This window comes from Epinephelus moara, chromosome 16 (genome assembly GCF_006386435.1).
Source record: "Epinephelus moara isolate mb chromosome 16, YSFRI_EMoa_1.0, whole genome shotgun sequence".
NCBI classification, from domain to species: domain Eukaryota; kingdom Metazoa; phylum Chordata; class Actinopteri; order Perciformes; family Serranidae; genus Epinephelus; species Epinephelus moara.
In genome coordinates this window covers 7,808,705-7,820,866 of record NC_065521.1, presented here as the reverse complement: position 1 = coordinate 7,820,866, position 12,162 = coordinate 7,808,705, and the positions used below count along the sequence as shown (strand labels likewise).

Here is a 12,162-nt window from a genome sequence, read left to right as displayed (position 1 = left end):
TTTGTTTTAAATGAGAATTAAAAGACAAATCTTGATCAAATATTACTCCGAGGTTTCTTACGGTAGTGCTAGAGGCCAGAGCAATGCCATCTAGAGAAACTATGTCAATCAGATAAAAGTCTCTGAGTTGTTTGGGGCCAAGAACAATAACTTCAGTTTTGTCTGAATTTAACATCAGGAAATTGGTGCTCATCCAAATCTTGCAGCTCTCTTAGACTTTCCATATGTAATCAAATCAAATGGATCAAATCCTGATAGTGAAACAAGTCGTCTTGTGGGGGTTGTCACACTCAAAAAAATGTATCCACTGATGTACAGATGTCTCTTTTACAATGTAAGTCAATGGGAAGAAGTCTTTTTAGGCTGAAGGCCATTACTTGACAGACCCCAGAAACTGTAGCACCACTGTTTGACCACAACAAAAATTGGCTTCAAAGCCCGGCTCATTTCTTGGGGCCAGATTTATGTGACTGAAGCTAGCAATCTTTAGCTGAAATGCACAGTTAGCTAGTAGGCTAATAGAAAACATTGCAGTAGCTAACATTAGCTTGCAAGTAGTCTTGTTCAAGATGTAAATTGGCATTTGCTAGGACAGTGAAGGCATGACCCCACCTACTCTGCCTCTGAATGGCTTACCCTGACATTCTTACTCTAGTCAATCCCACTCCTTTGCCTAAACCTAACCAACCCAACCAATGTTGGCAATGAGTACTAGCCATTCAGAGGGAGAGTACAGTGGGTCATGCCTATGCCATCCTAGGAAACATTAAAGTTGTCATTGTCAGAAAACGGTGCCTTTTCAACTTTGAAAACATAAAATATAAATTAAATTAAATAGCTATTTTTTAAGTAGCCAGGGATTAATGGCAGTTTAAAGTAACAAGAAATTATATTGTGCCAGGCTGTGGAATTTCATATTTTATGACTGTTTTTCTCCTTAATGTTTTGATAGTTTTGTCAACCCTGTTACTGACAAAAGTATTACTATATCTAATGTCCCTAAGACATATGTAATAGATGGCACATTTATGAGCAGTACTTTAGTCCCTGTTTTTTTTTCTTTTTTTAGATTCTTTTCAGATGTGGATTTTCTTTGTTTTTTTCAATTTGATATTTTTCATTCAGATTATCAAGTGCACCCTAATTTTGCATGGTGATCACATGTCTATTAAGAAAAAAGAGGATTTTTTTTTTTTAGAAAAGAAGTATTGAAAGAATGGCCCAGTCCAAAATATAATACAGTTTAATTACAATGGCAATAGTTGAAAGTTCATTTTAAAATCCATCCATCCATTTTCGTAACCGCTTATCGTCTTGGGGGTCGCTGGGGGGCTGGAGCCTTTCCCAGCTGACATTGGGCGAGAGGCAGGGTACACCCTGGACAGGTCGCCAGACTATCGCAGGGCTAACGCATAGAGACAGACAACCACTCACACTCACATTCACACCTACGGACAATTTAGAGTCACCAATTAACATGCATGTCTTTGGACTGTGGGAGGAAGCCGGAGTATCCAGAGAAAACCCACGCTGACACAGGGAGAACATACAAACTCCGCACAGAAGGGCTCCCTCCTGGGCTCGAACCAGGAACTCTTTTACTGTGAGGCAACAGTGCTAACCACCACACCACAGTGCCACTGATTTTAATAGTATTTTTTTCAGAGTGTTCTCTGGCACTTGCAGTATTTCCAAACACACCCATTGTCTTTAGATGTGAGAGGGTGTCACACTTTAGTCTTTTAGAAGTCTTTTTTAAAGTCTTCAGCCATGAGTGTTTTCTTTCTGAAACAAATGAATCCTGGTTTAGTTTGTTGGGCTTTTCAAAGCCTTCCTAAACACCCCTTGAGGTACGTTTCACGCCACTTTGGTAGAGAGTACAAATGGATGTAAACAGAATATGAAATCAGTATTTTATAAATGATATAGGCAACACTGTTTAGCAAACATGTTTATAAGGTAAAGAGGCAGTGTGAGAATTGTTTATTCACCCAACTTTTGTCTGTGTTGTTTAGGTGAGCAGCCCAAAGGTAACCTCATCTCTGATGTGGATGGGAAACATAGTGAGTACAGTAGCTGGAGTCATGAGGCCTACTTTCTCTGTTATACACTTTGCATTTGACTGTAAAGATAAGACTTTCTTTATTTATGTTACCTTGAATAGTCAAATAAAGGGTTCATATTCGGAATTTTTCACTTTAGGTCTAATTAGTCGTAAAAGAATAGTCCACCAAAGTGCTGTCTTTGGAGTATTTATACCATCTGCCCATAGGCTTGAAGAGGAGAGTAGCTGTTACAGTGGCTTACAATGAAAAGAAAATTTACAGACTTCATTTCTGCAGCCTGATCTACTTCTCCATGTTTAATCTGTACACTCAGTACTGATTTTGGTGACATAATTCTGGGCAAACAAGTGTCATTTGCAGTGTTAATTTTGTTAACGAAAATGAAAATTTTTCATCAACAACCTTTTTTTCCATGACTAAAATGAGATGATGACAAGCTAAAAAAAAGATCTTGGTAATACAAAGATGAAATCTATCTTTCATTTTTGTTGACAAGAAAAGACGTGTCGAAAATGTTAGTGACGGACCATTGAACTTTGAAAACCAAGAACGGCCATCCTTGTAATTATCTTCAAATGCTGCATGAGTGACAGGCTGGTAAACTCCAGTAAATAGTCTGCGCCAGGATGTTTCGCTAGCCAGAAAAAACAGTCACACCAGAGCAGCATGGGTCCATAGTGCAAGTTATGATCTGTAAATCAGCGGTAAATAATCATCCATGTGTGTCTGACTGTGGATGGTGGAGCCGCTAAATGAATTTGTGGAGGTTGTTAGTTGCAGCGAAGGACCACTCAGGTCCCGACTGTCTCAGGAAAGTTTATGGTTTGATGCTGTTTGACAGGCAGGTAGGAGGCTCAGTCATCTGTGAGTGTAGCTGTGTTGTAAGTAAACAGTCTGAACTCAGGTCAGTTTTCTTGGACAGAGATGAAAGTTTAGTTTTAATCACCAACTCTGACACAAGTTTAAACCTCCAGACTAACATGTTGCAGACTAAGAAAGAATTCAGGCTTTAATGAAGTTATTTATCTGCTTCTTATCAGTGAGATGGGTAAGTCAGAGTTTACAGTAAAAATCTAAAATAGCTGTGAAAATAAACTCTGGTCATTTGACTCCAACTTGATCAGTGATGTAATCAGCCAGATTACTACAAACACCTATGTCCCATTAAACTAGCAGGGGAAGTGAATGTTGTCATGTGAAGGTTTCAGTATTGTGCAACTGCTGCTTGTTTCTCCAGCAGCCGGCCCATCAGATGAAGATGAAGGTGGACGACAAGGGGCCCTCAAGAGGATTAGTGCTATGTGGTCCTCCTTCCGCAAGGGCAAAAGAGACAGTGAGTATTGCATTATATTTCCACACCAAAGAAAAAACAGATTTTATTTGCATTGCAAGTACTTCCAGTTTCTTGTTCACTGTTACCTGCTGGATGCTTGGTCACATTGTGGTAATGGGCTAAGCGACTGCTGGTATATTCTAGTCAAGAGGCGAGTGCACAGTTGCTGTTCTGAACATATACTGAACAGACATTACAAACAGTTTTGAGCTGTTGTGATCAGAGAACTGCTGCAGACACCAGGTGATTTCCATTTGGCTCCTCATTTCCCTTAATTGCGTTTCAGATACTGAGGGAAAAAAACAAAGTCAATATTTTTTTGACTAAGATGTCGCCATTCCCCACTGGGCAAATTATCACCCTATCCCTAGCAGTGATGGATTATCACTTGGACTATTATGAGGACGATCAAAAGTCATTTAATCTTGATATTTATTTATTTGAACTGTAGTACACAGACAAGGAGGTACGTCAGCTTAAAGAGAATACACGAAGAATGAAAGCAGAGCATTAATACGACAAGACTTGCCTTTGACGACAACATGTATCCAAAAGTGGTGGAATTTGTGCGCTCACTGCTCACCAGTGCTTACTGTGGATGACAACTTTTGCTACAAATAGTGGACATGCTGATACCATACCTAATTAAATTAATTAAATAATTGTGTCCACAGATAAGTGATCCAATCTGTGTAACTACAACAAATGAATATGCAGAGCTTATCAACATTGTTATCCTGCAGACTTTGTTTCACATCATATCGACTGGAACGTTGAGGCTGACTGGACCAAACATTCAGCTCTCCATACAGTCAGAAAAAGTGATTACAACATGTGAGCATCCCTCACTTTGTGAGGGATTACAGTATGTGTGACCCACCAGTATGGCTGGGCGGTATGACAAAATTTTCATTTCACGTTTTTAAAAAAAATCGTATCGGTTTCACTGTATTTGACGGTATTTTGCTCGGGTTCGGCCCACTTGACATGCTGCTGTGTTGTGCTATGGCCTATTCGAGTGCTGGAATTTGTTATTTATATGACAACGCCTGAACGCAACACAGGCTCCACTCCATTAGTGCCGTGCTCTGTCATAATTGTTGGCTTGGGTCAGGAAAATGCAGCCCGAGCCGTGCTCTAGTGTGTGTGTGTGTGTGTGTGTGTCTGTGTGTCTGTGTCTGTGTCTGTGTGTCTGTGTGTCTGTGTGTGTGCACATCATGTACATGTAGTTGCATATAGGGGAAACACTGCTCATTTTGGTATGAGTTCTTCTGGGTCATCGTGTTCTTCAGCAACATGTACAGTTGCTTCGCTTTCAGGACTCTAAACTTTTCTTTATGCTCTCACTCTTGCCAGCTCTAGCATACCTGTGGTGTGCAGCGGTGAAATGGGTCCCAGCTGAAACACTTTCCCGCTGCGCACGTACCGGACGTTGTTTGGGCTATTCACCAGTATTGTGGTATATGAAAAATTCATATCATAATGAAAATAAATACCAGTTTTCGGTGCGAAACCCACCCACCAGCAATAAACACTAGCATCTTGTATTATATTTTTCTGGACCCGCAATGATCTACGTAACAATGGTAGTTGAGAATGAATGTGTGAATCTCTGAGAAGTGTTTTGGTCAACTTGCAGAGAAATTGGCTGTCTCTATCATCTGGCTGTGGTATTAGTTGATAAAAAGTAATCATCATTAGTTTTTATCACTTGCAGGCATGAACCATTTATCTTGTTTACTAGTACAAGCACAAACACATGCTAAATGTAAAGCAATTAACTGTCTCACACATGTAAATAAACCAACATGCAAGTTTCCCTGTATGTAGATATCCATGCACTTATCCATGGGGATACAACGATTTATTGGCTGAACATTGTTATTGGCCGATAATCGCCTCTTGACTGCCATTGACCTGTCGTGAAATAAGATGACACACACCGCTTGCTCAGGCTAAAAGGCTGGGCTTCAGACAATTGGCCATAAACTTAAATTAATGAGCGCATACTAGAGGTGGGTGATACTGCCCTAAAATAATACCACCATATTTCAGGGTGTTTTTGTAATAACAATAGTCTTGACAGTATGACAAAAGGTGAAAATATATATATATATATAATTATTATTATTATTGATGATGATAATGGTAATAATAATATTAAGGATCCCAGAATTGCAACAAAATAAGTGATATAGTTTTACAGTTTGCCTTCAAATATTCAGTAAAAAAAATACCACAAATTACACATTTAAACAGTTTCCAAATACAAATTTTTTTACCCTGGGATCTATATATGTAAATCAGCAGGTGATTTCCTTCTTTTAGCAAAATCCTAAGTGATTGAGTTGTTTTTTTTCCACCTGGACCTTTATGCTCTGCCATTTCTCCTCTAATCATCACGCTTTAACCTGTGACAGGCTGTTATGATACCATAACTATTGCACATTCACATATATGTAGTTTTTGTCGAGCCACGAGCGTCACATAGGTTTACATTGTCAAAGGTTTATGACAAAATCACTTGATGACACTGGCTTCCGTGTGCGCACGGCAAGAGAGGAGAGGGAGAGACACTGTGCTGCTGCCTGAGGAGCCGCTGAATGAGTTCTCTCTGAGCGGTAAATCGCTAAAAGAGTCTGAGAAGTCCGGGGCTGTTCATAAGACATTCAGGACGCCACAGTTAATTCCACACTATTGAAGTTGCTCCTATTTGCAACCAACGTAGAGTTGGTGATAATTTCAGATGTTAGCAATATGATGGGTTCTCACTCTATTCAGTGAAAATGAGAACTGGGCAAAGATGAATTATCAGGCTGTCATGATGTGTTCAATGTAATCTTGTGAAATATAGTTTTTGGTGAGAATCTTGAGTAAATACAACTGTTTGAAGGAGAAATGTGTTTATTTGTTGGTAAGTAGATATTAGAGAGGGAATTATGATATATGTACTGTAGTAAAATGCATTTTTTGTGTTGATTTCTTTGTTTCCCTGACAAAAAGGGAAATTAATAACAACAAAAACAAAATAAACAACAACATAAAAACATCAGTATCAGCCCAGAATTTCAAAATTGGTGCATCTTTAGTTCCAGGCCCTAGTTACTATGTACATTTGGATCAGACTCAGAGTCAAGCGTTTGAAATGATTCCTGTAGAATCAAGTTCATTTGGAAAGCTGTAGGAAACTGCTGCTTGCTTGATATAGCACGACTCATTGAGCAACAATAGCCACGTTTATGGCAAACATGCCAGGTTGGAATAAACTGGCTGTTAATTACCACCAAGTGTCATGGCTGTACCACTACATATCTGAACTTCGGTGAGCTCCACTGCGTGTTTACCAACAGTGAAGTGATCATGGTGTTGGTTTTAGTTGATTTAGGTTAACAAATTGAGACAGACAGACAAAAACTAAAGGAAAATACTTGAGGGATGAGGCTTATGATCTCAACAGAAGAGTAACATTGTCAACGGGACCCCACTCTCCCCTCTTCTTTTTCTCTGCTGTCTTTCCTCTGACAGACTTGTATTAATATTGTATTGTATTCTTGATGGCAGCCACTAAGTGAACAAACTGTGACACTTATGTTTAAGCTCTTCACAGTGGGTATGAGAGAGAGATAAGGTGTGTGAGAAAGAGAATTCTTTTTCAGGAACTGTATTCACTAAAATGAGACATCCTCACTCACATTAATCGTTTTGAGAAGACAGCAGTCTCTCTTCATTCATTCATTTTCCATCACTGCTTATCCTGGTACAGTGTTACAGAGGGTCTGGAGCCTATTAGAGCCCGATCAATACCGTTGTATTGGTTTTTGGGGGTTTAACCTCTGATATGCACCAATAGAACATCTTCTTCACCTCACCCCTTTAAAAGGGAAAATAGAGCTTTGCTCAAGGATAATAATGATAGTGATAATCCATTTTATTTATAGAGCGCTTTGCAAGGTACTCAGAGCCGCTTTACATTGGTTAAAAATGATCACAATAACACTACAATAAAATACACACAACATCATTCACACATTAAAAGCTGTTAGGAAAAGATGAGTAGTGATTTGAACTGGGACAGGTCAGTGCAATCTCAAATGTGTTTTGGGGGAGAGTTCCAGAGGGAGGGGGCAGCTATGGAGAAGGCTCTGTCACCCCAGGTTTGGTGCTTGGTCCTGAGTGGTGGAGTCAGGAGGTTGGCATCAGAGGAGCGGAGGCTGCAGGAAGGAGTGTGGCTGTGGAGCAGATCAGTGAGGTAGGAGGGGGCCTGGTTATGGAGGGCTTTGTAAGTGAGGAGAAGGACTTTGAATTGGATGTGTTGTGGGACAGGAAGCCAGTGGAGGTTCTGAAGGACAGGGGTGATGTCATCGCGGGATTGGGAATGGGTGAGCGGACAGGCAGCAGAGTTCTAGATGTACTGGAATTTATTTAGGAGTGAAGATGGTGTACCATAAAGAATGCTGTTACAGTAGTCAATTCTGGATGTGATGAAGGCATGGATGAGAGTTTCAGCAGCAGTGGGGGAGAGTGATGGGCAGCGATGAGCTTTGTTTTTTAGGTGGAAGAAGGCAGTAATGGTGATGTGATTGACGTGTTTTTTGAAAGAGAGGTTGTTGTTGAAAAATGATTCAGAGGTTGCGGATGTGTGGGGAGGAATGCAAAGTGGAATTGTCAGTGGTGAGGCAAAAGTTGTGAGAGGTTTTGGTGAGGGATTTGGACTGATGATCATGTCAGATTTTTCACAGTTCAGTTTGAGGAAGTTGGCTTGCATCCAGGATGTGATGTTTCAGTGGTGATGGATTTAGTGGAGATGTAGAGCTGGATGTCATCAGTGTAGCAGTGGATGTTGAAACCGTGGCTTCGAATGATGTTGCCATGAAGGTGAAGGGGTGAAGAGAGTGGGGTTGGGGGTAGAGGACAGGTTGATGTAGATGCAATCAATTTTTGTCTGGTAAAATGAAGGGAAAGAGTTACACTTGTCAGCTGTGAAGGATGTGGAGGTGTTGTCACATGGTTTAAGAAGTTTGTTTATGGTGGAGAAGAGGGCCTTGGGATTGGTGGAGCCAGAGTGTATGAGCTGTAAGTAGTAGGTGGACCAGGCTGTGGTGAGAGCAGTTTTGTATTGCTGAAGATAATCTTTATAGGCTTGGAGATGCACTGTTAAACCGTTTTTCTTGGAAAGTCTTTCAAGCTGGCACTTAAGGGATTTCTTCTGGTGGAATTCAGGAGTATACCAGGGGGCTGAGTGTGTGAATAAGACTTTTAGTTTTGAGGGGAGCTAGTTGGCCGAGACAGGAGGAGAATAAGTCATTATGGTAGTGGACAAAATCGGAGGAAACGGAAGAAACATAGCAGTCACCTCACTCATGGTTGAAAACGTAAACCAGCACAAAAATTGCCAACATAAGCCACCATGTTCTGAACAAACACGTTGTAAATACAAATTAAAAGTCACATTTGCATTCTGGAGCATATAACAGAAAATACATCAAACTAGTCACTAGACATTAGTCCAGCACCACACAGGCATGATGGGAAATGAAGGCGGTCCTATTGCTGTATTACATATTTTTTACTCCCTAGTTGGGCTCTAGAGCATATCCAGATGACACTGGGCAAGAAGTAGGGTACACCCTGAACAGGTCGCCAGACTATCACAGGGCTGACACAGACAGACAACCATTCACGCTCACACTTACATATGGCCAATCAACAGTAACCTAACCTGCATGTCTTTGGACTGTGGGAGGAAGCTGGAGAATCCAGAGAAAACCCACATTGACAAACTCTTGCAAACTCCTGGCCAGCTGGTGGATTCAAACCTGGAACCCTCTTTCTGTGAGGCAACAGCTTCAACCACTGCAACACCGTGCCAATCTGACAGCATGTGACTGATAGAAATAATACCAATAGACAGTGAAAGAACACATCATATTTTAGGAAGTAAATAAATAATCTATAAATGCTCTAAATAAAGTCATTTGTTTGTGAAAGGCTTCAAGTCTCTCTTTCAGGCTCAGGCCAATATTATAGGACTAATAATCATAGTGATTGTGTGGTTATATTATAGAACAAATATTTTGACCTCAGCTTCCAGAGTGAGCCAAGATGAACCTGGAAGGAAAGATTTTGACTGGAGAAACATTAAACAAAAGTGTTTTTATCATTCAGATTATACACAAAGCTAATGAATTTTAGCTCCTCTCTCAACTCACACATCATCACGGAACATCCTTGATGATGGCGGACCTTGATCGATTTTCAGGTCACAGTCTATAGGACAGAGAGCAAGGACTGGAGGTAGCATATTGATGCAGATCTAAATGCACGGAATACAATTAAAGCCTTTTGAAATGACTACAGAGTTAAAGCAAAACTTAAAAGTTTCACAAATGTAGCCTACTATTTTATTAGATTGAATTGCACTGTGTAGTGGTTTCAGTTTTAGTATGTATTAGACATCTGGATTGTCACAGATATAATTTGTACAGCACAGAAAGAGTAGCCTGTCTTGCCAATACATTCAGCTCTGTGAGTGTTGCAGCAGCTTCAAGAACTGTGTTAAAGACCACTTAGTCACAGCAAAGCCAGTCATTCCAATTAAAATGATACTGTAGTGTTTTTACCAAAACTGTACTCAGCTATTAGACACCAACCCAACGGACTCACCTCATGTCACCTCAAAGAAACAGTTTTTTTCAGGTAGGACATATCATCTCTGTATACCCCAAACCTTTGCCAGGCAAATTACTCCTACTGATCATAAAACTACAAATAGGCCAACCTGAAGCATTAATACATCCAAGTGTGGTAGGAGTTGCACCAACAAGCCTAAAACACACAGAGGCACAAAAAAAAGCCTTGCTGGGGTGCTTTTATTTTAGACAAAAAGGGAGGAATGCAGCAGGGAACACGTGAACAGGCTGTCAGCCAGTGAAGAAGACAGGACCAAGCTGGGCTGTATATGGGGGTGAATAATGGTCTTGGAACAGAGCAGTGGAGTGCAGTCAACAGGAGAGATGGATGGGTAGGCGGGTCTGGGCCATCGTCTATGGGCCAATGTCTGTAGGCAAATGTGTTGCAGACTATATAAATAAATAATTCCATCAGTAAAGTGACAGATGCTGTCCAAACAGAGGATAAATTTAACTCTATTCAAGAGTCAGCATTAGGGCTGCCCCCGACTAAGAGTTTTCCTAGTCGACCAATAGTTGTAATTAAGGGCCATTTAGTCAACAAATCGCCCACATGTTTACGATATTAATGTAATTATTAATTTATATATTTCAGGAGGGGCAACACAGTGGTTTGAGTTCAAGGTACAATAAGTAACAATGTTAACTCTTAGCTACATTACAGAGAAATACAAAACTGTACTGAAGGACCTTAATTAATATAGGCCTATAATTTATTGTGCACGTCACACACTGAGCGAGCTGCCTGTTAATGACGCTGTTGGCAAAGCAGTAATGATTGTGCTAAGTGGCTAATGGGCATGTAGGTACTTCCATGTTTCAGATGGTCCCTCATGTTTGTAGTCGATGAATGATTAACATATCACCTTGGGTTTGTCCTTCACCTTCTCAAAATGATCCCACACTTTGGATTTCCCGCCCAATGTGATATTAACTAGCCTATGTAATAAAATGTATAAAAATTAGGTAATATTTTACCATATTGCAACTGATGAACATCTGGGAAAATACACCTCTTGTACTTTCAGAGGGAATGGCATGCTGGAGTTGTTTCTCCGTGAACAACATCCTGGAGTCATGTTGTCACAGTTTGGATAACACGTTTGGTTCCATCATGCCTTTACAGAAATCAAATTCCAAAAACGAATCCCCTAGAAAAAACAAAGACAGTAAGCAGGTTGAAACATATTGTTGCGTCCCTTCATTGAGGGCATTCTTTAGAATAATTTAGTCACCTGGCTCCGTCTTATGGGCCATGTCTCTCAGCAACCATCTCTGCCAAAATTAGTGTTTTTTCCTTTCCTCCAGTCTTCAATAACATTTATAATCTCCACAGCAGGGAGTGAAAAGTGACAAGCCTGTAGTGAGTCAAGACTAAAAGGCATGGCACTAATGTGATACAAACTGTCTCAGGTCAGGGACCAAGTGCCCATCCAGTGAGGCTTGTAAACCTTTCCTTCAGGATCACAGTGGTCACCCTGCATGCTAAAGCATAATGTATTTCTACATTTCTGTATAGGAGTCAAAGACCCTGAGCCTACAGAGCCACTGGGCCCTGTGGTGGCAGACAACACATCCAGGCAGCTCCGCTATGTCAGTGGTCAGTACTTCTTTGAGTATCTGGTGGTGGTCAGCCTCAAGAAGACCAAGGACGGCAGCAGCTACGAACCTCAGATCTCCTACCAGTTTCCCAAGGTTAGTTTAATGGTGGAACAAAATGTACATACAATAGGGCAGTCTAACCAAATAAACCTGGAGTGTGTGTTGAGTCAGACACATTGCAGCTATCTTTATCAATTTGTGTAAAATCAAATACAAACACAGGACCTGAGGTTTCTTTCAGGAGAATTGGGCTTTGTTACCACTGTAAAGCAAAGGCAACCAAAAAATAAGTGACGTTCATATGTAGTGAAAAAAATGATTTTCTTTTAAAGGGCCAGTGTGTAATATTTGGCATGGTTTATTGTCAATCTGAATCTGAATCTGAATATTCTACCCATTAATATGTTTATACAAGTGTATAATCGCTATAAAATAAAATTCGTTTGGTTTTCGTAGCCTTATAATTATGCTT

The 12,162-nt window shown here is 40.4% G+C and overlaps 1 protein-coding gene across 6 annotated transcripts in view; it reads left to right on the top strand.

Moving 5' to 3' along the window:
- Positions 1-12,162, top strand: part of dennd2da (DENN/MADD domain containing 2Da) — a 56,018-nt gene that overhangs the window by 29,438 nt on the left and 14,418 nt on the right. For 2 of the 6 annotated variants that reach the window (XM_050064642.1, XM_050064644.1), the window contains 3 exons: positions 2,016-2,063; positions 3,307-3,399; positions 11,608-11,783. In XM_050064642.1, the coding sequence (XP_049920599.1) occupies positions 2,016-2,063; positions 3,307-3,399; positions 11,608-11,783 (317 nt within the window). Of the gene's footprint in view, positions 1-2,015; positions 2,064-3,303; positions 3,400-11,607; positions 11,784-12,162 lie in introns of all 6 variants that reach the window. The other 4 variants (XM_050064641.1, XM_050064643.1, XM_050064646.1 and 1 more) reach the window with 3 other exon arrangements.